The following is a 27,199-nucleotide window of genomic DNA, read 5'->3' on the forward strand; positions in this document are numbered from 1 at the left end:
TGATATAGACTGGGTGTTTGCTGGAAAAATGGAAATCTTTGTATTTGTTAAATATTGACAGGACATACCTAGTGTAGCTGTATAGTTTTCATTCATTGTTTGTTTGTTTGTGTGTGTGTGTGTGTGTGTGTGTGTGTGTGTGTGTGTGTGTGTGTGGTTTTTTTTTTTGAAGACCCACATCACGTGTCTGAGAAGATTGCCATTTGTGACAGGGATACTGATGAAGATGCTGTCGGACAGTGTATTACCTTCCAAAACTGTAGGAAAAGTTAAATTGGATAGCAGGTCACAGTACTTCAATTTCATAGTGGAAATGTTATTTAGGTGTTTCGAATTTGGATTTGTGAATTTTACGTGAATTGAAGCTTTCTTAGTGACTCACCAATGGGCAGATCCGATTGTACGATGTTATGGAAAGCAGTTACAGAACTTGTTGTCCTCGGTGTTTATTCCAACATAAAACAAATCAGTGTGTTGAAATATACTAGCAGAGGATTGTTGGACGTGAAAGAAAGCTTAACAAGAATGACAGGATACAACTTGCAGAGTATATGAGTAAACATCAAACACAGTGCTGAGGACAAAGATGTGGATCACAAATAGAAAAATTCAAAAGCATCATACAACATGCATTAGAGAAGTATGTTCCAAAAATGTCTTAAGGAATGGGAAATAACCATGTTGGAAAACTTCTATGTAAACAAAGAGAGCTTATTCATAGATTCAAGAAATGTCAAACTATAGCTGACAAACAAAAAGTAAACAAAGGAAAAATTAGCACAAGGAGAGCAATGAGAGAAATGTTCACAAAGTGTTGTCAACCAATGTAACTAAAAAGCCCTACGAGGTTTTGGTCTTATATAAAATCGGTCTTCCGAAATTCCCCATGTTCGCAAGTTTTCAAGGAAGAACAGAATATCCAGGAATACAAATCTATTGACCTCGTGCTATATGCTGAGTCACAGAAGAAATATGAACACCTAGATCCGGTGGATACGCCATTCAGTTAAAAGACATTGGTGGAAAAGCTGGTGGAGGGGGGGGGGGGGGGGTCATGTAGGCAGCATTGGCTATGGAAGGGGGGGGGTTCCCAGCAAATCTGTAAATAATTGATGAAACATGTATAACTGCTGCTATTGCTCAAACTGTTGCTGCTGTTGTAGCAGTTGAACTAATTCCAGTTCGATTTCATACTTGTGAGAGACATGCGCAGAACGAACTGCCCCGTTTCGCAAAACTGCTGTATCTACAGTCTTTAGGTGTGCAAGTCTCCCAATGTGGCATCAAATACAATAAGTAGTTGCCCTTGGCGGCCAAACTTTCCCAAATGGGGGACTTCCGGCCCACAATGCTGTTTACTCATTTCCGTTTTTCCATTGAAAGCCTCTACATAAAAAAAAATTATGTTGGTTGATACCTGCAAGGCAAATACTTACCAGATTGGAGAAACATTAACCCAACTGTTATCTGCCCAAGTACAGGGTCCTATCACTGATAACTGAATGCACACCTGCACCAAGCTGGTCTGAATAAAGAACATTTGTGTTTAGTGGAGAAGATGCAAGTGGACAAAGCTCTGCTTTCAACAGCCAAATGTATTCGTATTTCTTGGCCGGGACACTGGCTGCAGGTAACGGTGGCCACTTACTTCATCCAGAAACCGCTAGCACTGAATACAAACACTGTGATGGCGGATTGCACGGGCCCGCGCCACACACATGAAAGGCAAAGGTCCCGAGTTCTGAGTCTCAGTGCGACATACAGTTTTGATCTGCCTGGAAGTTTCATTTTAGTGCACACTCCACAGTGAAGAGAAAATTTCATTCTACAACACCTTTCCTCTTCTGCATTGCTTGCCAAGAAATGCAATTCACTGGTGACCATTCTCAAACACTCTGTGGGTATCATGCATTCTGTTGGAACTGTGCTGGTCCTCAGGGGGCATGTGGATGTGTCTGAATTTTGTACGTACAGTTTTCGTTTGTGAATGGATTTCCCTTTGTACCTTATTGGGCACAATAGCAGTGCAGGTGCACATATCAACAATTACCATTTACAACATGTACCTACCTCCAGACCACTTGGCTTGAATTTACTGAGTTAATCTAACAAATCCCACCTCCCCTTTTTCTCCTGCTTGGGCACTTAAGCACATACCACCCTCTATGGTAGAGTACCACTTTTTCTGATAGGGACCTTCTAATTGGCCAGCTTATCACACATCCTCAATGATGGTTCTCCTACCCACTTCAGTGCTGCCCATGGCACCTTTTCACCTGTTGATCTAACGATCTCTTCTCATAACTGTGTAGCTTTGCTACATTGGTCACTACGTGATGACTAGACCGCGGATTTTAGGTAAAAACCTATTTTGTTCCTGAGTTCCTATTTGCATAAAAATTTGTACTTATGCGTTTCATAACTATTTACACATAATAGCGTTAATTCTATAGGACCTAAAAAGCCTATTTCGACGTTAGTGCCTATTTTTACCTATTTCGGCTTTAATGTCCTAAAAAGTGCCTATTTCATCATATAAGACAGTCGCTCCAAGTTTTTCCACACTATACGACAGATGGAAAAAAATATTTTCTGCCCAGCGTGCAGCAAGGTGGCTAGTTGATAAGCGCTCGTGCTTCGTATTTGCCTAACACTTCGGTCTTTTTTATTTTTTTATACCGCTATCCCTGTTAATACCAAATACTCTTTATAGGTGTTTTATTATTCATACGTAAAAAATAGATCAGGGATCTTTAGATTAAAACCTATTATTTTTCCTAAGCTTCAATTTGCATATAAGTTGGTACTTACGCATTTCATGACTGACTAAACTGAATACCGTTAGTTCTATAGGACCTAAAATTGCCCATTTCGACATTGACGCCTAATTTTGCCTATTTTGGCATCCACACCCTAAAAAGTACCTATTTCGTTAATCTGACATAGTTCTTGTGTTTTCAAAGATTAGAAAAAGGAAGTAAACTTAGGGCTTTACGTCTCGTCGAAGGCGAAGGTCGTTAGAGACTGTTTGAAATTCCTTTGCTTGTCTTACTACCAATAACACTTGGCACGGTTGAATGGTCATCCATCCAAGTACGCGCCGAGCGCGACAGTGCTTAACTTCGGTGAGCGAATGGGAACCGGTCAAAGATTTGAGTTACACATTAGAATCGAACGTTGGAGTACTAAATGTTATATTTGAAAATATTTCGTTCGTAAGATTCTGCCCAGCTGTATATTTTCGCAAAGAAATGGTTTCATAGGCCTTAAGCTGAGCACAGATTAAAAAATCGCAATGTTAATCGTAGACGCCCTCTATAACTTAAACGTACTGCCCTTCGCGCATTTTCTCGCTGCTGTCTACAGGCAGTCCTATCAAACTACTCTGTTTCGTGAAAGGTATTATACGTGATTTTTGTGGTTCGAAAAATAATTTGTCAGTAGTGAGATGTTTTCATCTGAAGCACCGGCAGATTCCATTCGCTTGTTCAGAAGGGGCAGTCATCTGTCAGGTGCCATATGTCCAGCAACGAGTACGGTACTTCCCCTACCGCTCGTATGCACCGCAGTAAAAGGAAGGAAAAAACAGGTCATTGTTCACTTTTCCCAGCGAAAACAAATCAGTAAATTGTGTAGCGACCGACGTGTTAAGTGTTACTGAGGTTCTAAGCGCAAAATAAATTCTAGTTTCTGTGTAAGAATACTACGCGATGCCGAAAATAGCTAGTTCAAAGTCTACTCATATAAGGCAGTGGCTGCAAGATTTTCCGCATTATACAACAGAAGGGAAAATTATTTTCTGCCAAGCATGCAACAAGGAGGTTAGTTGATGTTTATCTTAGACTTCTTATTTTCCTGTCACTTAGGATTCTTTTTTATCGCTATCCTTTAGTAATACGAAAAACTCTTTATATGCGATTCTAAATCTGGTGAATCCTCCGAAAAAAACAAGTTCTGCAGTGATTTGTGTCATGCACTTGTGGTAGCAAACATCCCCTTTCGGAAACTAGAAAACCCTATTTTCAGAGGTTTTCTTGAGAAGTACAGCCATCAGTCTATTGCTGCAGAGTCAAATTTACGTAAGAATTATGTGGATTCAGCTTACAATGCTGCATTGCACAGAATCCGAGAAGATGTTAGAGAATCGCTCGCGAAATATGGACAGTGGCGTTACAGAATCGATAAGTGATTATCTATGAAGGACTATTATCGATAGTTACATTTTATCTTTGACTAGTTTTCTCTCTACTACTATGTGCAAGCTAGACCACGCCCACTTTCCTCAGTATTTAGGCCGCTCTTCGACGCCCGACTCATCAGTCGGCAGGACTGAACAGGACCACCCATACCTCTGAGGATGTCCAACGTAGTATTGGACGAAACGTTAGAAATAGAAGTATTCCATTGACCGAGGCCATATAACCCAGAAGAATTATCAACAACAGTACCATCCGGTCGTGAAAGCCTTCGTTGTATGAATGGAGTTACTCAAAGATTCTTCTTTAAAAGGGGACTTACCTTACATTGGGGCCCACTATACATTTATGGCAAGAATAATTTCACAATTAGAAGGCTCAGGGAGACCTATCTACGGCAACATTTCTTTGCTTGAAGAAGTCAAAATGAAAATCAATGAAGCGCCAAGTGAAGTAGGGGAAAAAGTATGGGGCAAAAATGCAAACGGTTTTGCAGAACAACACTGGCCTGAAGGAGTTGTGTGCAGCTGCCGACATACTTAGTGGAAAATCCAGCATTCCTGACTGCAGCATTCCTGTCCAACATGTGCCGAAGATGAAGTACGCCCTGTTACATCTGTTGATGTAGAATGTTCTTTTTCAGCGCATAAATTGATTCTGACTGACAAGCGCCACAGTTCTTCACTAGTAAATGTAGAAAAGATTTTGGTTATTTATTGTGAAGCCAACTATGGTCAGAATATGTGAAACTACGAATGTATTAATTAAACCATTGCCACATCTTTTTTACGGAGATCTTTATCTTGCAGGAACTCAAAAATATTTGGAGTTACGTTCAACATTAATGTTGTAGATTGCTGTGCTCTGTAGCTGTGTAAATATTCATTCTCCTTGTTTTAATGACTAATAAGATGTTCATACTGTCAACACTGTCTATTTTAATTTATTTTTATTTTCTCTGCATCATTTTTATTAGATCCTATTTTAGGTTTTATATAGCCTAAATGAACTACTGAGGGAGCCTATTTTAGGTGCCTAAAACACACTTTTTTACGACCTAAAAATCCGTGGTCTAGTGATGACCTTTGTAATGGTGACCACTTTCCGGTAATCATGTCATTTCCTTGCCACCACCAGACTGACTGACTCCCACATTGATCACTTCAAAGCCAACTGGCTTTTGTATACCTGTTTTGTTACATTCGCCATCTGTCAGACTGTGTTCGTGAGGTTGTGTAAGCTATCTCGGACATGATCATTCATGCCGCTGGAACTGCTACTCCACTTTCTACAAGTCCCCCCCCCCCCCCCCCCCCCCTCGCTCTCTCTCTCTCTCTCTCTCTCTCTCTCTCTCTCTCTCTCTCTCTCTCTCTCCCCCCCCCCCCTCCCACCCCTCTCTCCCCCCCCCCTCCCCCTCTCCCTCTCCCCCCCCTGTCTCCCCTATCCCTGTGGGTCCGGGGTATTCCTGCCTGTCGTACAAGGCAACTAGAAGGAGTATCACATGTTTCGGCCTTTATGTGATGGGTGAAAATTGGGGAAGGGCGCCTTACAAGGTGCATCGTGTCCATCGGGCATTGAGATCTGTAGCCCACTTTCTCGTCATCCTGCCCATTCTCCATCTCTTGGGCGAGGACACCTTCCTGGGTGCGTTTTCCGCCATGCGCTATGCAGTGTCGATTTCTGCGTAAACAGTGACCACGGACTTCTTTGCACCTGATATCCAGCACGGTAGCCAGTCCGTTGTGGTGGAGCCGCCATGCACCCTGTTGGTTGTAGCCCCCTGACCACACAGGGATCACTCTGCTGATGCCTGCGCCATTAACTCCCCATGTATGTCCAGGGGTAGATGACTATCCCCCTGGGGCATTGGGACTCCCGGCAACGGCCATCCTGCCAGGTGGCTTTTGCTGTGACTGGGTGGCGCCCGTGGGGAGGGCCCCTGGTTGGAGTGGGTGGCATCAGGGTGCATAACATGCGATGAAGCGTAATCCATCTCTTGCTGGTGGTGAAAGACCAGCAGTCTCTAAGCAATCACGAGCTCAATTAAACACACAGAAGTAAGACACCAAATCATTCCCCTCCCTTGCCACACCATGGGAGGAACGTCAGGCTAAGGATGGCAGCGGATCTTATTTGCCCTGGTACCTTGTATCTTCGAGAGCTGATGGGGAATCTTGCATGACGATGAAGCCTCAGTTTTTTGCTGAGCATTTATTAGAGGACAAGTTTGGGGAAGTGGAGGGCTTGTTCAAAATGAGATCTGGGTCAGTCTTGATCAAAACAGCATCCTCTGCCCAGTCACGAACATTACTCGTTTGTGACAAGCTGGGGGATGTTGCTGTAACCATCATGCCCCATAAGAGTGTAAATATGGTCCAGGGTATCATATTTCACAGAAACCTTCTTTTGAAGTCCGACGATGAGCTGCGCGTTAATTTAGAGTGGCGAGGTGTACATTTTGTCTGGCGTGTTGTGGCAGAACCGGTTTATAGTATTTTGTGACTTTAATTACTTATAAATGATATTGCAGGTAGATCAATATATATATATATATATATATATATATATATATATATATATATATATATATATATATATATATATGTGTGTGTGTGTGTGTGTGTGTGTGTGTGTGTGTGTGTGTGTGTGTGTGTGCGTGTGCGCGCCGCGCGCGCGAGTGTATACCCATCCTTTTTTCCCCCTAAGGTAAGTCTTTCCGCTCCCGGGATTGGAATGACTCCTTACCCTCTCCCTTAAAACTCGCATCCTTTTGTCTTTCCCTCTCCTTCCCTCTTTCCTGATGAGGCAACAGTTTGTTGCGAAAGCTTGAATTTTGTGTGTATGTTTGTGTGTCTGTCGACCTGCCAGCACTTTCATTTGGTAAGTCACATCATCTTTGTTTTTAGATATATTTTTCCTACGTTGAATGTTTCCCTCTATATATATATATATATATATATATATATATATATATATATATATAGTTATAATAGAGGGAAACATTCCACGTAGGAAATATATATCTAAAAACAAAGATGATGTGACTTACCAAATGAAAGTGCTGGCAGGTCGACAGACACACAAACAAACACAAACATACACACAAAATTCAAGTGTATACCTGTCCTTTTTTCCCCCTAAGGTAAGTCTTTCCACTCCCCGGATTGGAATGACTCCTTACCCTCTCCCTTAAAACCCACATCCTTTCGTCTTTCCCTCTCCTTCCCTCTTTCCTGATGAGGCAACAGTTTGTTGCGAAAGCTTGAATTTTGTGTGTATGTTTGTGTTTGTTTGTGTGTCTGTCGACCTGCCAGCACTTTCATTTGGTAAGTCACATCATCTTTGTTTTTATATATATATATATATATATATATATATATATATATATATCAATTCGTTTGATCTCAAAAATGATTATCTTGGCTACTACTTTTTTACTCTGCTAAAGAAATCTCCTCTTGACGTTATGTTGAAATGTTGTCTGTAAAGTGTGAGTGGCACTAAATTGCACATCATTTATCAGATTTTACACAACTGTTCCTTAATATGGAAGCACTTTTCTCTAGCACAAGGGAACATTTAGTCTCAAAGTACTACCCGTGCACAACACTGATGTATGTCTCCTATTAAAATACTTCATGTAAATCGTCCGAAATAATGAGGCTTCGTACATTGACAAATAAGAAATTGATATTACGTAATGTGCTGTGAACACTGTTTTTAAAGATTCATTCTGAGTTGAATTCTGTCTTTTAAAGTAGAATTGGCACCATCAGTGCACATTTATTTCCATTCATTTATATCTAACAATATTTATGTTTGTTAAAATTCTCGATTCAAAACTGCCGCGGAGAAATTTTTGCTAAGATGGCGGCAGACAGACGATACTCAATTTGAGTGTTGTTATCCTCGATTCCTTTTATATCAAGTTAATATATTTAGATAAAAGTCCTTAAGCCTTTTGCTTTCTATTCTTTAACATTTAAAATTATTCTCAATGAAAAATGTCATATTTTTTATTCCAGCTATTAGTAAACTCCGCTGTAAGTTACTATCGCTTATGGTTGCGCTCCTAATTGCGGAGCTGAAAATTAACACTTAAAAACATTAATTAGATTGGATTACAATTGAAATAAATAGAAATCCACATCTAGACAATACCGACTGTATTTTTTCAAATAATAATTAACAATATAGTTACAGGCTTTCTCTTTAAAGACCTCACACGTCTCATGTCCGAACAGTTCATCGGTTATCACAGAAAGAACAACTGAACCACAATTACCACAGATAACAAAAAAGATTATAATTGTTGTTGTCTATGAATGTAGTTCTCTAATAATAGTTTTAATTCACACAGAAATTAAATTATTACAGAAATAATGAAATCATTATCATCATTTTTACACGATACAGTCTTTTTTTATACGTAATATTGATCATATTTGTTGAAGTTTGTACACTTAGTTCATTTTGACATCTTGTGGCTAGAACATAGTGTCGTGGATATTACAGTGTCCACCACAGTGCGAAGCATAATAAGGTTGCTACCGGTGCCTTCGTCTTGGCCTTTGGGGGTGGTACATTGCCCGAGAAGGTCAAGGTGATGGTCTAGCGGTATGATGTAAAGCCCTCTATCCCTTCCCCGATGCGGTGCTTTAAATGCTGGAAGTTTGGCCATATGTCTCCCCGCTGTACTTCCAGCGTCACATGCCGAGATTGCAGACGCCCATCACATCCCAATACTCCGTGTGCTTTGCCTCCCATCTGTGTCAACTTTGTAAATATTGTCATTTTTGTCATTTAAGATGAATTCAGGTTGTTTTGTTTGGTGTTTGTATATTTGGAGTGTTTCAAGGATGTCTTAATTTTCTGCCTTTTGGTGAGATGTGTAGGATTCTGACACTTGTGTTGTTAACATGGCGTTTTGTTTCATGCAGGTGGGTGGCTATTACTGATGTGTGGTATTTTTTTGTTTTTTAGTGCTGCCCTGTGTTCTTGAAGGAATCTGCCTGTCTGGCCTATGTAGAAGCAGTCACAGTCCAAACATTCAGTTTTGTACCCACATGTGTGAGTGATAAAGTGGGTTTTGTGTGCTGCTGAGGTGGGGTAACTTCTGTCCAGTTTTGTTGTCTGTGGTAAAGGATATGCTTATGCCTTTTCATTTGAAGCCATTGGCAATCTGATATGAAATGTTACCTAGAAAGGGGATTGTATGGAAGATGTTATTTTCTTCTTTTGTGTGTTATGATTGCTTTGCCATTATTGAGCGTTTGAGGGTGTCTACTAAGGAGCTGTTATAACCATTTGCAATAGATGTTTGTTTCATTATTTCAATTTCTTGTACACATAAGTCTTCAGAGAATGGTAGTCTGATAGCTCTGTTGAACATGGAGTGGAATGCTGCCATTTTGTGGGCTATGGGGTGACAAGATGAGTTTTGGATTGTAGTGTGTGATGTGTTAGGCTTAAGTTGGGAAGAACTGTCCGACAGGCTTTTCCTAAAGGCCGACACCTTGTCACAGCTTTTTTTTTTATCTGCATAAGGCGTATGACACTGCTTGGCATTGTCGTAGTTTACTCTCCCTCAACAACTGGGGCTTTTCAGGGCTCCATACCGATTGTTATTAGTCTGTTTTCATCCCACTGGTTGTTCTGTATTAAAGTTGGCACAGCTCCCCATGGGTCCAAGAAATCAGCAGCCAACATGTGTCTGTATTGAGTGTTTTTCTTTTCCTCATTGCTATGAATGGGTTAGTAATTTCTGTTCTGCTGCTGGTCACTCCTGTGTTGTATGTCGATATTTTTTGTGTTTGTTACAGCTGCCACTTGTTAGCCACTGCTGGACACCAGCTCTGAGGTACCATCTGATGGGCCTCTGCATGGGCTCTTTCATGTAGCTTCCGAACCTCTCCTTCGAAAATGTCAGTTATGCATTTCTGCCGTCACACCATGGTTCATTCAGACTTGGAACCCCACTTCTGTACCATCACCTCAGTATTGTACCACAGTCCCATTTCTTGGGTCTCCTTTTTTATAAAAAGCTGGCCTCGCTGCCCGATACTCATCACCTGAAAACTAACAGCAGGTGGAAACTTAACACTCTCTGCTTCCGTGCCCACACATCTTGGGGGTGCGGATCGGGCTCCTCTTATCTGTATTTACTGGGCCCTGGTTTCTTCTCGACTGGACTGCGGTTGCCGGGTTTATGGCTTGGTGGCTCCTTCAGGTTTAAAACTGTTAGACCCCGTCCACCATCGTGGCATGTGTCTAGCCACCGGTGCCTTTTGGACTAGTGCCGTAGACAGTCCCCTTGCCGAAGAGGGTATCTTCCTCCTTCAGATTCGATGGTACCAGCTCTTGGTCTCTGACAATTCCCTGCTCATCCTCTGTAAAACATTCTTTTTACATACAAGGGGTGTCATCCTCCTGGTACCTGCTCTTCAATGGGAATACCAGTTGGAATGCACCTCACTTCCCTCTGCCAAATCTCCATCTCCCCTCCCGGGATTGTGTTCCTTGTCTTTTTTTTTTCATGACTTTCCCCTTGGATGGTGCCCAGGCCACAGATTAGGAATGACCTCTTCCAAGCTCCTAAAGTCTCGATTGCTCCCATGCCTTTCCGGCACCAATTACACCCAGTTCTTAAAGAGTTTCATGGTGCTACCACCTTTCACACTGGAGGCTCTAAAAATGGCTTGGAGGGGACGTGCTTTTATGTCTGCTGCCAGCACTGAACGCTATTCACTGCTGGGAACATGTAGTGCGTTTACAGCAGAGCTGACAGCTATCAACAGAGTCCTCCAGCTTATTAAAACACAAGCAAGTGAAGCCCATTTAATATGTACTGACTTGGTTAGCATCTCCAGGCTATTGACCAGTGCTATTCTTGTTACCCTTTTGTCTCCGCTCACTTGTCTTTCTACGGGTCCCAAGTCATGTGGATAGCCCAGGGAATGAACTGGCTGACCGTTTGGCTAGAGGAGCACTTACTCCCCATTTGCTTTGCTGACCCCAGGTGCAGATTTTCAGAAGCACATGAGGTATCTGCTATATCTGCTAGATTGGAAATGTAACGACATCTGCTGTGCTACTGCCTCACCTAACAAACTTCGCACAGTCAAGGAAACCGCTGCAGCATGATGCTTTTCCTTCTGCTTTTCCCAAAAGGAATCTGCAGTCCCATGTTGTCTCTGTATTGGTCATATCAGGTTACACCACAGTTTTCTCTTGTGTAATGAGCCACCTCCACATTGTGGTTGTGGAGCCTTAAAGACACTAGCTTTTGTCTTGGTGGAATGTCCTGTCATTTTGGCTCTCTGTACTAAGTAGGGACTTCTGGACTCATTGCATCTAATATTGGCGGACAGCTCATAGTGGTGGATCTTTGGTCTCAGTTTCTTCCATGAAACGGAGATGCTGAGTCGTAATAGGCACAGCAAAACGTTTCGCACAATTATAGCTTTCAGCCATTAAGGCCTCTGTCACCAGTAGACACACACACACACACACACACACACACACACACTCACAAACGCAACTTACACACGTCTGCAGTCTCGGAGAACTGAAACCACACTGTGAGCAGCAGCACCAGAGCAAGATGGGAGTGGTGACTGGGTGTGGGGGGGGGGTAAGGATTAGACTGGAACAGGGGGGGGGGGATAGTATGGTGGCCGGCCGGTGTGGCCGAGCGGTTCTAGGCGCTTCAGTCTGGAACCGTGCGACCGTTACGGTCACAGGTTCGAATCCTGCCTCAGGTATGGATGTGTATGATGTCCTTAGGTTAGTTAGGTTGAGGTAGTTCTAAGTTCTAGGGGACTGACGACCTGGTATATTAAGTCCCATAGTGCTCAGAGGCATTTGAACCATTTGATAGTATGGTGGGAATGGTGGACAGTGAAGTGTTGCAGCTTAGATGGAGGGCAGGAGAGAAGGTGTGGAGGGGGGTGGGGGTAAGTAGCAGAAAGGAGAGAAATAAAAAGAAATTAAAAGACTGGGTGTGGTGGTGAAATGACGGCTGTGTAGTGCTGGAATGGGAACAGGGAGGGGGGCTGGATGGGTGAGGAGAGTGACTAATGAAAATTGAGGCCAGGAGGGTTGCGGAAACGTAGGATGTATTGCAGGGAAAGTTCCTACATGCGCAATTCAGAAAAGCTGGTGTTGGTGGGAAGGATCCATATGGCACAGGCTGTGAAGCAGTCATTGAGATGAGGGATATCATATTTGGCAGTGTGTTCAGCAACAGGGTGGTCCACTTGTTTTTTGGCCTCAGTTAGTCGGTGGCCATTCATGCGGACAGACAGCTTGCTGGTTATCATGCCTACATAGAATGCAGCACAGTGGTTGCAGCTTAGCCTGTAAATCGCATGATGATGTGCAAGTTGTGTTTGTGTGTGTGTGTGTGTGTGTGTGTGTGTGTGTGTACTGCTGACAAAGGCCTTAATGGCCGAAAGCTATAATTGTGTGAATCTTTTTGTTGTGCCTATTGCAACTCGGCAACTCCACAATATAGTGAGTAGCAACTTTCCTTCTCTGGTATTGTTACATTCCATCCTGGATTTTCTGCTGTTTGATTTCTTCCATGAAAGTGATTTTCATTCTCAGTTACAAGGTTTTGTTCTACCCCCAGAGCAGGGTCAGAATGATTTGGAATGGGGTGTCTCCTACTGGAACCTAGGTCTGGAGGGTCCCTGATCCTACCACCATGACCAGACTACAGTTTTGTCCCTCTTTTACTGTGTTTTAATTGCTTTCAGATTTGGCTCGGCTCCTTTCTCCTATTCTGGATGTCACATTTTGTTGAATGGTAGGCTGTGTTGATTGTAATGGACCAGGGGTGGGACACCTGTGGGGTGGGACACCCAGAGACAACCAGTTGCTTACTTTCCTATTTCCTTCACCTTGCTTTGAGTATTGATGGAACAGATGATCACCATTACGTTTTTAGCCTTCTCACTTTTACTGTTATGGCTCTCCCAACTAGATAAGAAAGCATTCTTGGTGGACGTCTCTACTTATGGATGCATCGCCCTTGAGTCAAGAGATTGATGACATCATTGTTTGATGTCCAACCCTCCCTCTGCCCCCGGTCACTCCTCTCCCGCCCCAACCAGCCAACAGAAATAGTTTCACCAAGGAAGATCATAATACGGTACCTTCTTTCAATCAATGTGCAAGCTTCTCGAAATGGCGGATATTGAGATAACTGATCAAAAAATGGAAACATAACTACAACTGCTTTGTAGTGGTCTTGTATCATGACTAGGTGTGATACCTGTAAGAGTCTTCAGAGATTATGTGAATGAACTAGCTGCCATTCTAGCAGCAGTTTAACATAGGTTGCTGGAGATGGAAAAACTGCAGGTCATTCCTATTTTAAAGAAGGGTTGTAGGACAGATAAGCATATCATTTGCTTAAGTCTGTTGTTGTAGGATTTTGGAACATGTTTTATGCTCGAGAATTGACATTTTTGGAGAATGACAAAATCGCCTATATAAAAATCGACATAGATTCCACAGCAGAGAGCCTGCAAAACTCAGCTTGCTCTATTCCTCCATGAGATCCATAGCATTGTAGTCAACGGCACTCAGGTTGATGCCCTGTTTCGTTACTTCAGGAAGGCATTTGACACTGTCCTGCTCTGCCATTTAGTGAAAATGAGAGCTTATTGTGTATCAGACTAGATCTGTGCCTGGGTTCAGGACACCCTTGCAGACAGAACTCAGCATGTCACTCTTAATCGAGCAGAATCAACAGATGTAAAGGTAATTGTGGGAGTACCCAAAGGAAGTGTGGTATGACCATTACTGTTTATGGTGTGTGTAAATGATCTAGTAACATGTGTTGGGAGCTCTTCAGGCTGTTCATGGACGACACAGTTGTCTATAAGAAGGTAGCAATGCCAAAAGACAGTAACAATTTGCAGAAGGGCCTACAGAGGCTTGGTGAATGGTGCAGGGACTGGCAGTTTACACTGGTTGTAAATAAATATAACATACTGTGAATACATGAGAAAATAAATCTGTTACCATATCCCTACTTTATTGATAACTCACTGCAAACAGTAACTACCATAAAATATCTGAGTATCTACCTGGAGTGACCTTAAGTGGAATGACTACATAAAACAGTAGTAGGAAAATCAGGTGCCAGACTATAACTCATAGGAAGAATCTTAAGAAAATGTAATTCGTCCACTAAAGAAGTGGCTTGTGGGATGCTTGTTTGACTGATTCTTGAGTATTTTTCATCAGTCTGGGACCCCTTTCAGGAAGGGCTGATGGAAGAGAGAGAAAATCCAACAGCCATTCGCGAATGGAACAGGGAAGGGGGGATTGGGGATCGGTTAATGGTAACAGACGTGCTCTCCACCACACACTGTCAGGTGGCTTGTGTATTGATGTAGGTGTAAGTCAATATATGTATGCCATTATTCTTAACAGGTTCAGTAACACAAGTAACACACTGTTGATCCACAAAAGTAAAAGAATTTCCTCTCTGTATATTTGGACTGATTCTTCATTTGTGAGGTCTCTACTAAATATGATTTGTGGCTAAAAGAATGCACATAATTGGTTTTGCAGTAAGAACAGGTATACTTATAAACATTTATTTTTCAACAATTCATCATTTTACAGTTATGAGTTTTGCCAAATTGTAGTCTCATTGAGATGTTTTGTCATAATTGGTCCTGACGTACATGTATACTCCACAAACAATAGTACAGTGCATGGTTGATTGTGTTTTGTCCCAGTATCCTGTCTTTCGAGCATGTATAGTAGGAGAAAGTAACTGTTTGTATGCTCTTGAATCTGTCTTGGCTTATCATCATGATGCCAACCTAAGATACAAAATGAAGGCTCAGTAACTGTTGCACAGTTTGCTATAAATGTTTTCTAAATGTGCCCAGAACTATTTTGCAATATCATCACCATTCTTCCAGCAATTTCAATTAACTTAACAAATCCTGATCTAGGCATCAAACATAAACTGTTATTGTGAAACTGAACTGTCCTGGCTTGCTGTCTGTTAACTACTTTCAGCAGTTACTTAATGTTACTTAACTCTGAAATAGTAGGTTTGTGTGTGTGTGTGTGTGTGTGTGTGTGTGTGTGTGTGTGTGTCATGTTGTCACTAAATGCATATACCTTCTGTTTCAGACACTTTATGAAGCCATTACAACAGCTGATGCAGAACTGCCGCAGTATTGAGTTTCTAGATTTGGGTTGCTTGGAGGAGATATGCCAACACGCATCAAAGCTTACGTATATCTTGGGTCAGAATCATGCCCGTTCTCTTCATCATTTGAGGCTCGCCTCAATCAAGGATGATCCTGAATGCTACCTTCTGGATGAACTGCCTCCAGCACTCTTTCGGCCCTTCCAAATGTTACAGGTAGCAGTGTGTTTCATTATACTTAGCTAATAACAATAGTAATTAATTTAAGTCTGGAAACCAAGTGAAGTGGCATTTTTGTAAGTCCATGTACTCCTATTAGGCAAGACTAAGACATTAATGGGTGCACCTTTACACTGATTTAGGTTTTACTGAATCACGTTAATGACATGCTGGCCAAGTTTCATAAACAAGCCACAGTGGAAAGGTTCCTTATTCAGTTGGGCTAACATTCCATTTCTGACAATGAAAATATAAGAAACAAGTTTCCATCCTTCCCAAACTTCGTTTCCTTTTTAATAAAGTGGATAAATTTATTTAATTTTTGTTATCTTTGGTGTGGAATGGAAAATGATTTACAGCAGAATTTAACGAATGTTGTCCAAGCCTGTACTTAGTGAAATAAAGTTATTATACCCATTATGGTGGTCTTGATGAGCAGTAATTCAAAAGCTGTGTCACACTAGCAACAAATCATCAGTCATAGACTGAGAAGGTAACTCTGATGGAAGGTGATATAAAACCTTTTGAAGGCTTCAGTCTTCTTCTAATGCATCAGATACCCTTGATTCAAACAACGTGAAGTCCAGGATGATGTGAACTGCAAACTTAGCTGCAACCACTGTGTTGTGTTCTACGTGGGCATGACTATGAATAAATTGTCTGTCCACAGGAACGGCCACTACCAGATGTGGTCAAGGGACAGCTGGACCACTCAGTTGCTGAACATGACATTCAGTATAGTGTGCTTCACTTTCACTGCTTCACAGCTTGTGCCTTCTAGGGTCTTCCCACCAACCCCAACTTTTCTGACTTGCACAGATGGGAACTTTCCCTACAACATATCCCTCATTCCCATAACCCCCGTGGTCTCTACCAATGCTGATCTCTGCCTGCCATTCACCAGCCTATCCCCTTCCATCTTCACACATACAACTTGTGTTCCTCCTATGCACCTACAAGTCATTTGCTCTACTCTTTCTCTCTCCCCCCTCCCTGTTCCTTCCCAGTTCCCCCCCCCCTTTTCAGTACAGTGCCCCGATGCTGTACCTAGCAATCCTATCCTGTCCTCACTATGTCCCAGGACCCTCCCATGGCCAGCACTACCACTTTCACCCACCCTACCTTATTACACCTTCCCACGACATGCTATCTCCTTAAGCCCACAACCCATCCCAGCAGATTGCTGCACATGTCAGATGCTGTTGCATATGGGCCATAGTGCCCGGAGGCAATAGCTACATATGAGAGTTGTTCTTGTCTGGTGGTGGTACTATTGCTCCTGCTGTTGTTTTTGTTTGAATTTGTGAGAATTCCACTCCTGAGGAATATCTTGTCCAAAAGTTTGTATACTTCTAATTTTTTCATTGTGCCTATCTATGACTCAACATCCCCTCTATTTGGCGAGCAGCAATCCATCCTTTCCATTTGTAATCTTGATTGGAAGAGGTGGTAGGCTGTTTGATTTATGCATATGTATATACTTCACTATTAAAGGATTTTTTATTAAGGAGCTAAGTTTAGGCTTTAATTAAAAGTGAACCAATAGGCCTATCAGAAAAAGGAAATATAAAAATATTTTTCTTGTTTTGTTCTGTGTTAGGCTGTATGGAGCAGTTTGGTTTCAAAGCTGAATATATATATTAGATTGTGGTAAGGGTTGTCTGGTTTTGCGTGTCTTCACTAGGAACTGTTCACTTTAAAACTATATAGCTTTAAATATATTTATGCGATGTTAATGAAATTATTAATAGGTTATGGGCACATGTATTGGTTGTGGAAATGTCAAGTTAGAGAATTTTTGTCACCCCAAAATAAAGTTCTGATAATTTTGTGAAAGTCCAGGATAAAAGTATCCTGGCAGTGGAAACTGTTGGTTTGTTTTGAAGATCTTGTTCATTGTTTTAAGAAGCTGCAACCACTGTGACTGTACAGACTGATATAGATTTTATGAAGAGTAACATTAAACAGCTGTCGTTTGCTTGTTGGATTGTGCCATTAGCAACATGCAAGATTGTGAATTTGAGTGCAGCATTGCTGTGTACTGTAGCCTACCCCAGGTGGCTGGAAACAATACCTATGACCTTTCTTTGTCTGTATGCTATTGCTAATATCTGATTGTCTACATTGCAGTAATTATGTCGCATCAAGATGCCTCCGAGATCATCATCAGCAGGTGAACTTACAATTATTTTCAAGCTATTTCTTTCGTTCAAAGTAAGGGGGAAAATTAGAGCGACAGTATGTGTCCTGTGTACCAGAAAGTGGCACATAGTCTTGAAGTATTGTTATCATCAGTTAAGAGAATAGGAGCTACTTCAAAGGCGAATGATGGAAAAACCTCACCCACGTCATGAAAGAAACAGTGTTTTTCTCCAGGACATCCAAAACTGAAGTTGATGATTTCACTTTGTGCACAACACAAAGAACTACCAAAGATTTTTGCATGAATAGGGTACTCCTCACAATGAAAATCTTCCACCTTAAAGTGAACTGTCTGGAAATGTCCTTCATAATGAACCAGTCATACTCTGCATGAATGACACTTTTCCGATTCTACGAAACTTTTCAATTTTTCAGATGAAGAATACTGGTAGATACAATTAGTTTAAAAATGTGAAAATAATATAAATAGCTCTTGTAAAAATAGTACAGTATGATGTTTCTAAATGGGGAGCAAACCATTTTTAAACCTGGTGTTGAAAGTTCAAAGCCCTCTTGAGAAAAGGTGTTGGAAGATGAATTTTTTTTGTATGACAAAAAGCATTAAGTGTGAAAGTTAAAACAATGCTGTGTTCTTTCCGAGCCACAACTCTTATACCTGATAGTGGCAGCATAGCACCTGATTCTGTGAAATAGTCCTTCAAAACAAACCTACGCTTTCTGTTACATGTTTCTCCTGGGCTAAGAAAAAGTTACTTTAGAAAAATCAGAACTTGTTTTTGTGTTATTGAAAAATACTGTAACATGAGATTTCCACTACCAATATGCCTGTAAACCATTAAACTTTCATTAACACTGGAGAAACATATTTCAGACATCCCCCAGGGAGCTCGCCACTCTTTGACGGGTTCATGCTTGGCTGCCACGGGGCTCCAGCCTTTGTAGCATTTTTTCCCTTCTGCACTCCATGTCTATCCTCTTGATAGCATTTTCCCCTCCCTTGGGGAACATGTCTGGGGTGTTATTGGGAATGTTCTGCAATGTCTGTCGCCGACATAAGAACAGCCTCACCTTTGTTTTTGGCTCCCTTTTCCTTGCTTTGTTTCCCTTCTCCTCTCGTTCCTTTGCTTTGGCGTTTGAGGTTCCTCTTTTTCTTCCTCCTCCCTGCGCGTTCCTGACGGCCGGCCCATGCGTCAGACGCGTAACAGGTGACTGGGTAATACATTATTCCCAACCCCGGGTTGACAGGTAGGGTTTGCATGTACCCTCTGGTACAGGCCAGGCCCATGGAGGGGTGATTGCCTGAGCTGCAACCTTCCCAAATTGCAGACTGGTCCCTCTGTCTGGTGTTTGGGAGGTGTGGACAATCACCTAAGGTGGGTGCGCCCCCTTGTGAAGGAGGCTCCCAGTTGGAAGGAGCACGCCACCGGAGACACTGGCAATCATGGGGATTTTCTCGCAACGAGTCAATCATCTTCTCAATCCAATTCTATGAAATGTAAATGTAATAAGGCTAATGATTCAAAGACCCTTCCTGCTGCACCATGGTTCCTTGTAGTCTCACGAACTGAAGGAGGTCAGTCCTTTGCCACGGTAAATCCGTTTATTATTCAGAAAGGTGTTGATGCAATTGCCGGCCCTGTGAAATCCTCCTCTCATTTACGGAATGGCACTTTGCTTTTGGAGACTTCTTCTGATACTAAAGCACAACAACTGCTTACTGCCTCGCTTCTCCATGGCCAACCTGTTCATGTCAAGGCTCGTGGAACTTTGAATTCTTCCCATGGTGTTATTTACACCAGACTGCTCCACTGTCTGAGGCCGAAATCCAATCTTACCTCTCTGATCAGGGTGTCATGGCCATCCATCGTGTAATGAAAAAGGTAGATTCCTCCTTAGTGCCCACCCACACTCTTTTTCTTGCCTTTGAGAGAGTGGTGCTTCCATCCAAGATCAAAGCAAGCTATAAAATTATCACAGTCCAGCTGTACATTCCAAACTCGATGTGCTGCTACCAGTGTCATCGTTTTAACCACCACACACTAGAACGTCATGTTGACACCCAGCCAAATGTGTAACCTATGGTAGGGATGCACACGAGGGTGATTGTCCGCCTCTTTCTCCCCACTGTATCAACTGCAATTGCAGCCATGCTGCCTCCTCTCGGGATTGTCCTGTGTATCATGATGAGCGGGCTGTCTTAGAGATGCGGGTAAAGAAAAAAATGCCTTACTAAGTAGCTCGCAAGTTTCTGGCTAGTCGGAAACCCTGTGTTCTCCCGTCTGGCACCTATAGTTCTGTTCTTGCTACTCCTCCCTCCAAGGAGGACATGGCCACGCAGACATGCTACCTCTAATTCAGCTCTGAGGTTGTGAAATTGCCCAGTGTCAAAGTAGCATCACCATCCCCCTGTCCAGCTGTGCAACAAGCCATCAAACTCTCGCCTCAAGGGGTGAAGCCACCAGCTACACAACCGGTAGGCCAGAAAGGACAGAAGGAGTATTTCCTGGAAGACTTCCTCCATCCCTCCATCCCTCCAGCCAAACAACACCCAAGTGCTTCGACCCTTTCCGGTTAGAGAAGAAGTCCACCAAAGGCAAACAGTCTTCTCCCTTGCCAACTAGAAGATCCTCTTCGGCCTCCATGTCACCAGTGTGCACTACCAACCATTTCTCAGCATTGGACTCCACAGATCAACCGCACAGGCAAGCCAATGTGTCTGTGGAGCCCATGGAGCAGGATCCTCATGCTTCTGTGCCCTATAGTAGGGACTCTTCACCAGCTGACACTCTCCTCCAATGGAACATTTGCGGCATTTAGTCCCACAAAGAGGATTTATGGCTGCTTTTAGCATCGCAGCATCCCCTTGTACTCTGCCTTCAGAAAACAAAATTGCGCCCTCACAACTGCTTTGAGCTTTCACATTTCTTACCGATTTGTTTTGACCTTCCCCCTGAGGTCAGAATTCCATCTCATGGGGGCATCATGCTGCTCATACGGGATGACATTCATAGTCAACCCATCTCACTGACTATCCATCTTCAAGTTGTTACAGTTCACCATTTCCTTCCCCACCTGACTTTTTCCCTCTATACCATTTATGTCCCTCCGTCATTGGTGACTTTAATGCGCATCATCCCCTTTGGAGTTCTTCCAGGACATGCCAGAGGTGCTGTCTTGGCCGACCGCCTTAACCAACTTAACATCTTCTGTCTTAACACTGGAGCACCCACTTTCTTTTCCAACTCGTCACACACCTATTCGCATTTGGACCTATCCTTCTGCACTGCCCAGCTTGCCCATCGTCTTGAGTGGTCTGTTCTTTCAGACATCTACTCGATCGACCATTTCTCGTGTGCTATCCATTTGCTGACTCCTACCCCATCCGCGTGTACGTCCAAATGGCAGCTTACTAAGGCTGACTGGGAGCTTTACTCCTCCCTGGCGATCTTTGAAGAACAAGATTTACCCAGTTGTAAAGATCAGGTGGAATATCTCACAAATGTTATCCTTACTGCTGCAGAACCTTCCGTTCCGTGCTGTTTCTCTTTACCACGTCATGTCCCAGTCTCTTGGTGGACTGAGGCATGCCGCGACACAATTCATGCACAGAGACATGCTCTCCGCATTTTTAACTGGCATCCTACAATGGTAAACTGCATTCATTATAAACAGATGCATGCAAAGTGTCGTCGCATTCTTCGATATAGCAAAAGAGCTAGCTGGATTTCATTCACTAGTTCTTTTAACAGTTCCACCCCTCCCTCTATCATGTCTGATGACTCTCTGGGACCAAGATCCATTCCCCAATTTTCGGCCTGACAGTAGCAGACAATGTCATCGTGAACACTATTGCAGTTTTCAACACCTGGGGCCGCCATTTTGTGGAAGTTTCGAGCTCTTCCCACTACCACCCTGCCTTCCTCAATTGGAAATGAGTGGAGGAGCTCGGGCGATATCTTTCTCTTCTCTGAATCATGAGTGCTACAGTGCCGCCTTTACTATGAGGGAGCTAGATCATACTCTCAGTTCATCCCAATCCTCCGCCACAGAGCCAGACACCATCCACATTCAGATGTTGCAGCACCTTTCTCTTGCAGCAGGCACTTACTGCTTAACACATACAACTGCATCTGGGCAGAGGGCACATTTCCCGGATGCTGGTGTGAAGGCACTGTCATACCCATACCTAAGCCCAGTAAGGACAAAAACCTTCCTTCTAGCTACCGCCCATCTCTCTAACAACAGCGTTTGCAAGGTGATGGAATGTATGATTCGTGCCCGGCTGGTGTGGTGGCTCAAGTCTCACAATTTACTGACAACTGCACAGTGTGGATTTAGAGTGTGGCATTCTGCAGTTGACCATTTCGTTACTTTGGTTGCCTATGTCATGAATGGTTTTCTGCGGAAATCCCAGACTGTAGCCATGTTTTTAGATTTGGAGAAGGCCTACGACACCTACTGGAAAACTGGTATCCTCCGTACTCTTTACACGTGGGCCTTCCGTGGCCGCCTGCCCTGTTTCCTTCAGGCATTTTTAAAAGACAGAGTTTTCAAGGTGTATGTGGGTTCTGCCTTGTCAGACATTTTTATCCAGGAAAACAGTGTGCCTCAGGGTTCCGTCCTGAGCATCATCCTCTTCGCTATCACCATTAACCTAATAATGGCCTGTCTCCCGCCGCGCATCTCTGGCTCCATTTTTGTGAATGATTTTGCTATCTATTGCTTGTACTGGTCCCTTGTCTGTTCGAGACTCGACTATGGGTGCTTTGTTTATGCATCTGCACGTCCATCCGCCTTACACAGTCTCAACACCATCCACCATTGTGGCATCCGTTTTACAATAGCCCGGTTGAGAGTCTGTATGCTGAAGCTGCTGAACTACCACTGTCCCACCGTGACTTTCTCCTCAGTAGGTATGCATGCCGTTTGTCTGCTACGCATGGCCAACCCATCCAATGCCTCCTCCTTTGAGGATTCCTTTGATTGGCAGTATGGATGCGTCCCTCTTCTGTTACCTCCTGGAGTCCACTTTCGGCACTTGCTACAGTGGCTTAACTTCACACTACCTGCAGCTTTCCAAGGGGTGTGAACGCTTCACCACCTTGTCTTCATGAAGCGGCCCATGTTAACCTTGGCCTTCATTTGCTTCCTAAGGACACTACTCCAGCCTCTGTCGCATTCAGTTTCACGACCTTCGCTTGGAACTTTGCGATAGTACCTTTATATACACCGATGGCTCTTGGACTGACCCTGGGTTTGGGTGTGCCTTCATCATTGGCACCCGTGTCTTTCGATATTGACTTCCAGCACACTGCTCAGTATTTACAGCCGAGCTCTTCTCCCTGTATCAGGCCACGGATTATATCCGGTGACACAGACTTCTCAGTTGTGTCCTCGGCTCAGACCCACTCAGCGCCCTTCAAAGTCTATGTGAGCTGTACACCGCTCATCTGTTAGTGCAGCGGTTCCCGGAAAACTGTCACTTGCTCACTCATGGTGGAGCCATTGTGATGTTTCTGTGGGTTCCTGGACATGTTGGTCTGCCAGGGAACGAGGCTGCTGACACTGCTGCCAAGGCTGCAGTCCTCATACCTCAGCCCGTGAGTTCCTATATTCCCTCCGATGATTCCTGTGTTGCTTCTGTCAGAAGGTGGTGTCCCTTTGGCATCACCAATGGTCCTCTCTTCATGGGAATAAGCTCCGACTTAGTAACCCTCTCCCAGCAGCTTGGGTGACCGCCTCTCTGCCCTCCTGCTGGGAGGAGATTATTTAAACTCAGCTGTGTATTGGGCACTGCCTTTTTAGCCATCGTTATTTGCTAAGTGGTGCTACCCCACCACTTTGTACACATTGCACCCAAGTTTTAAGTGTCCACCTCTTTCTGATGGAACGCCCTTTTTTTAACCACTTATGTTCCAGCTTGGGTTTGCCACCTGATTTACCAGCCATTTTAGCACAACACAAGCTGTTGACTGCGTTTTACTTTTTATCTGCCAAAGCAATGTGGCGAAGGCAATTTAATTATCAGTTTTGGACCTCCATTTCTGTATGGTATCTAAAGACACTTTCCCACATGCCTGTTTTTAGCTGTCTACTATTATGTCAATTGGGATTGACGTATAGTAGTTTAACTCCTCTCTGTTTCGTGTTCTATAATTTTGACTTGGGCTCGTATGACCCCAATTGTTTTTTGCACCCTAAAGCAAAACAAAACCAAACCAATATTTCAGACACAAAGGAATTACTGACATTGGCTGAGAGCGGGCATTGATTGAGCTCAATGGAGAAAGTTGAAAATTTGTGCCGGACCAGGATTCAGACCCAGATCTCCTGCTTACTTGGCAGATGCTCTGACCACTAAGCTGTTTGGACACAGTGGTCATTGTAACTGCACAGACTACCTTAGCAAGTCCCCCCCCCCCCCCCCCTCCCCCAATCAGACCCAACCTATCCACACACTGCTGTTGTAGTGCCCATTACCCCTTATCCTCATTACTTGTGGCATTTCACAGATTCCCTGGTATGCATCTGCACTGAAGAGATCATTGGCCATCTCAGCTTAATTATACAGTGTGAGTCAACAAGGACGTTACAACTTTGGAATGATATAGAAATTTTAACTTACAGAATTAGTACATGGGTCATTTTAAAGCAAACAGCCTCACGTTTTACATAAAAGTGTCAATTGTCATTTTGGTTCGATGTGACTACCATCTGTAATACAGCAAACATCTCATCAGTAATCCATTTCTTCCCACACTCATTACTGCAAATCTGGGATAAATTGTGCAATGGCAGTGTAGATTTGATTTTTCAGGTCGGCTAAATTGTTTGTTAGGGTAGGAGTATACACATAAAACTGCAGAGTAAGAAATTCGGTGATGTCAAGTCTGGGGAGCGAGGTGACTATTCACGGCCAATCCACCGACCTGGGAAGCAATAAGTTGTGGAAACCTTGAACTTCAGTGAGGAAATGAGGTGGTGCACCATTCTGCTGGTAGTAAACCATCCCATCTTGGTCATATTCATTTATCTGTGGAATTAAAAGTTTTCAAGCATACCCACACACACAATATTAATGACAGTTTTCTCCACGAAGAAGAAAGGGCCGTACACTTTGTTTACACTGTATGGTTTCAAGTGTACGCAGTACTCGCCAAACAGTCTTTTGTGGAATGCCAATCTTGAGAGACATACATCACTTTGATTTCTGTGAACTGTGGGCAAAGCTCTCCCTAACCTGTTCCACACAATTGATGACTCACAGCCGACTTGGTGATTTATCAAGTTGCCGTGAACAACCAGCCTCAACAAATCTTAGGCATACTTGAAGATTCTTCAGCATATTTGTTGCAAAATTTACACTGAACAGCTTTTGCAGAGTTGGTTTTATAAAACCAAAACACACAATGAGTGTGCTCTGTATCAGTGAAATTAGCCATTTTATCTGTGCACTACACTGGTGCTCCCAGTGGTGGCACGGGGTACTGATGCACTACGTGAATCAAACTTGAGGTTGTTTGTTACAAAGTGACACATCTACAGATTCTGTAAGTTATCTCAATAAATTACTGTATCTTTCCAAAGTTGTGTGTATAAACATGTGAAAGAACAGACTATTTCGATCCAGCAGCTATTATGAATTAAGACACAAAGGAATTACAAACATTGGCATTGATTGAAATCAATGGGGAAAGTTGAAAATCTGTTCTGGATCAAGATGCAAACCTGAGTCTTCTGCTTATTAGGCAGATGCTCTGACCACTAAGCCACCCAGACACTGTGATCATAGCAGCTGCACAGACTACGCTAGCATCATTGACCATCTCGTCTAGTAAGCGGAGACCCAGGTTCAGATCACCACATATAAATATATTTCAAGCTATGTAGTTTTACAGAGAGCAGTTCCTAGCAGACACACCCAAAACTGGACAATCTTTACTAAAATCTAAAATTAAAAATATATATATTTGACATGCAAACCAAATTGCTCCATATAGGTTAATGCAGGATAAAGCAGGAAAAATATTGGTATGATCTATTTTGCGATAAGCCTATTGGTTCACTTCTAATTGAAGCTTAAACTTGAGTCTCTATAATAAAAAAATCTGATAGTTGATACATCATTAGAACCAAAAAAATTGGTAAATTCTTGTGATCTAATGGTAATGTCATTTTATAAGCACAGTACTGGTTCAGTCTTTGAAACTGAAGCTCTGCATCAATGAACGTGGCTGAAGTTCGCCGATGACATTGTAATTCTGTCAGAGACAGCAAGGACTTGGAAGAGCAGTTGAATGGAATGGACAGTGTCTTGAAAGGAGGGTATAAGATGAACATCAACAAAAGCAAAACGAGGACAATGGAATGTAGTCGAATTAAATCGGGTGATGCTGCGGGAATTTAATTAGGAAATGAGATGCTTAAAATAGTAAAGGAGTTTTGCTATTTGGGGAGCAAAATAACTGATGATGGTCGAAGTAGAGAGGATATAAAATGTAGACTGGCAATGGCAAGGAAAGCGCTTCTGAAGAAGAAAAGTTTGTTAACATCGAGTATAGATTTAAATGTCAGGAAGTCGTTTCTGAAAGTATTTGTATGGAGTGTAGCCATGTATGGAAGTGAAACGTGAACGATAAATAGTTTAGACAAGAAGAGAATAGAAACTTTCGAAATGTGGTGCTGCAGAAGAATGCTGAAGATTAGATGGGTAGATCACATAACTAATGAGGAGGTATTGAATAGAATTGGGGAGAAGAGGAGTTTGTGGCACAACTTGACTAGAAGAAGGGATCGGTTGGTAGGACATGTTCTGAGACATCAAGGGATCACCAATTTAGTATTGGAGGACAGCGTGGAGGGTAAAAATCGTAGAGGGAGACAAAGAGATGAATACGCTAAGCAGATTCAGAAGGATGTAGGCTGCAGTAGGTACTGGGAGATGAAGAAGCTTGCACAGGATAGAGTAGCATGGAGAGGTGCGTCAAACCAGTCGCAGGGCTGAAGACGACGACGACAACAACAACAACAACAACAACAACATGGCAGACAGACTTTACTTTTTCCAACATGATGGTTGGTCCTTTCTCGTCATCACTTACACTGTTGTGTGATTCAAGTTCCAGAGTTTCTGGTCTGCTATTTGTGTCATATAGCCCTTTTAGATATTCTTCCCATCTCTGGAGGGCATTGTCACGATCTTTGTATACTAACTCTTCGTCTTTACTCAAAATTTCCATAGTAGCACTTCCTGCTCTGTTTTGTTCCCATATCATAGTCTTTACTCTGTGGTATAGTAAGTCGTATCTTCCCTTCCTGTCCAGTTCTTCAATTTCATCACATTCCTCTTTTGGCCATTTTTTTCTAGCCTGCTCTGTTTCTCTTCGCAGTTCATTATTTAACCTTCGGTATATCTTTCTTGCATCTTCAGTGCTCTTGT

The 27,199-nt window shown here is 42.8% G+C and overlaps 1 protein-coding gene across 2 annotated transcripts in view; it reads left to right on the forward strand.

Moving 5' to 3' along the window:
* LOC124616735 (F-box only protein 33) overlaps positions 1-27,199 on the forward strand; it is a 72,896-nt gene that overhangs the window by 18,709 nt on the left and 26,988 nt on the right. For both annotated transcript variants that reach the window (XM_047145100.1, XM_047145099.1), the window contains exon 2: positions 15,360-15,594. In XM_047145100.1, the coding sequence (XP_047001056.1) occupies positions 15,360-15,594 (235 nt within the window). The remainder of the gene's footprint in view (positions 1-15,359; positions 15,595-27,199) is intronic.

This window comes from Schistocerca americana, chromosome 5, assembly GCF_021461395.2.
Source record: "Schistocerca americana isolate TAMUIC-IGC-003095 chromosome 5, iqSchAmer2.1, whole genome shotgun sequence".
Lineage (NCBI taxonomy): Eukaryota > Metazoa > Arthropoda > Insecta > Orthoptera > Acrididae > Schistocerca > Schistocerca americana.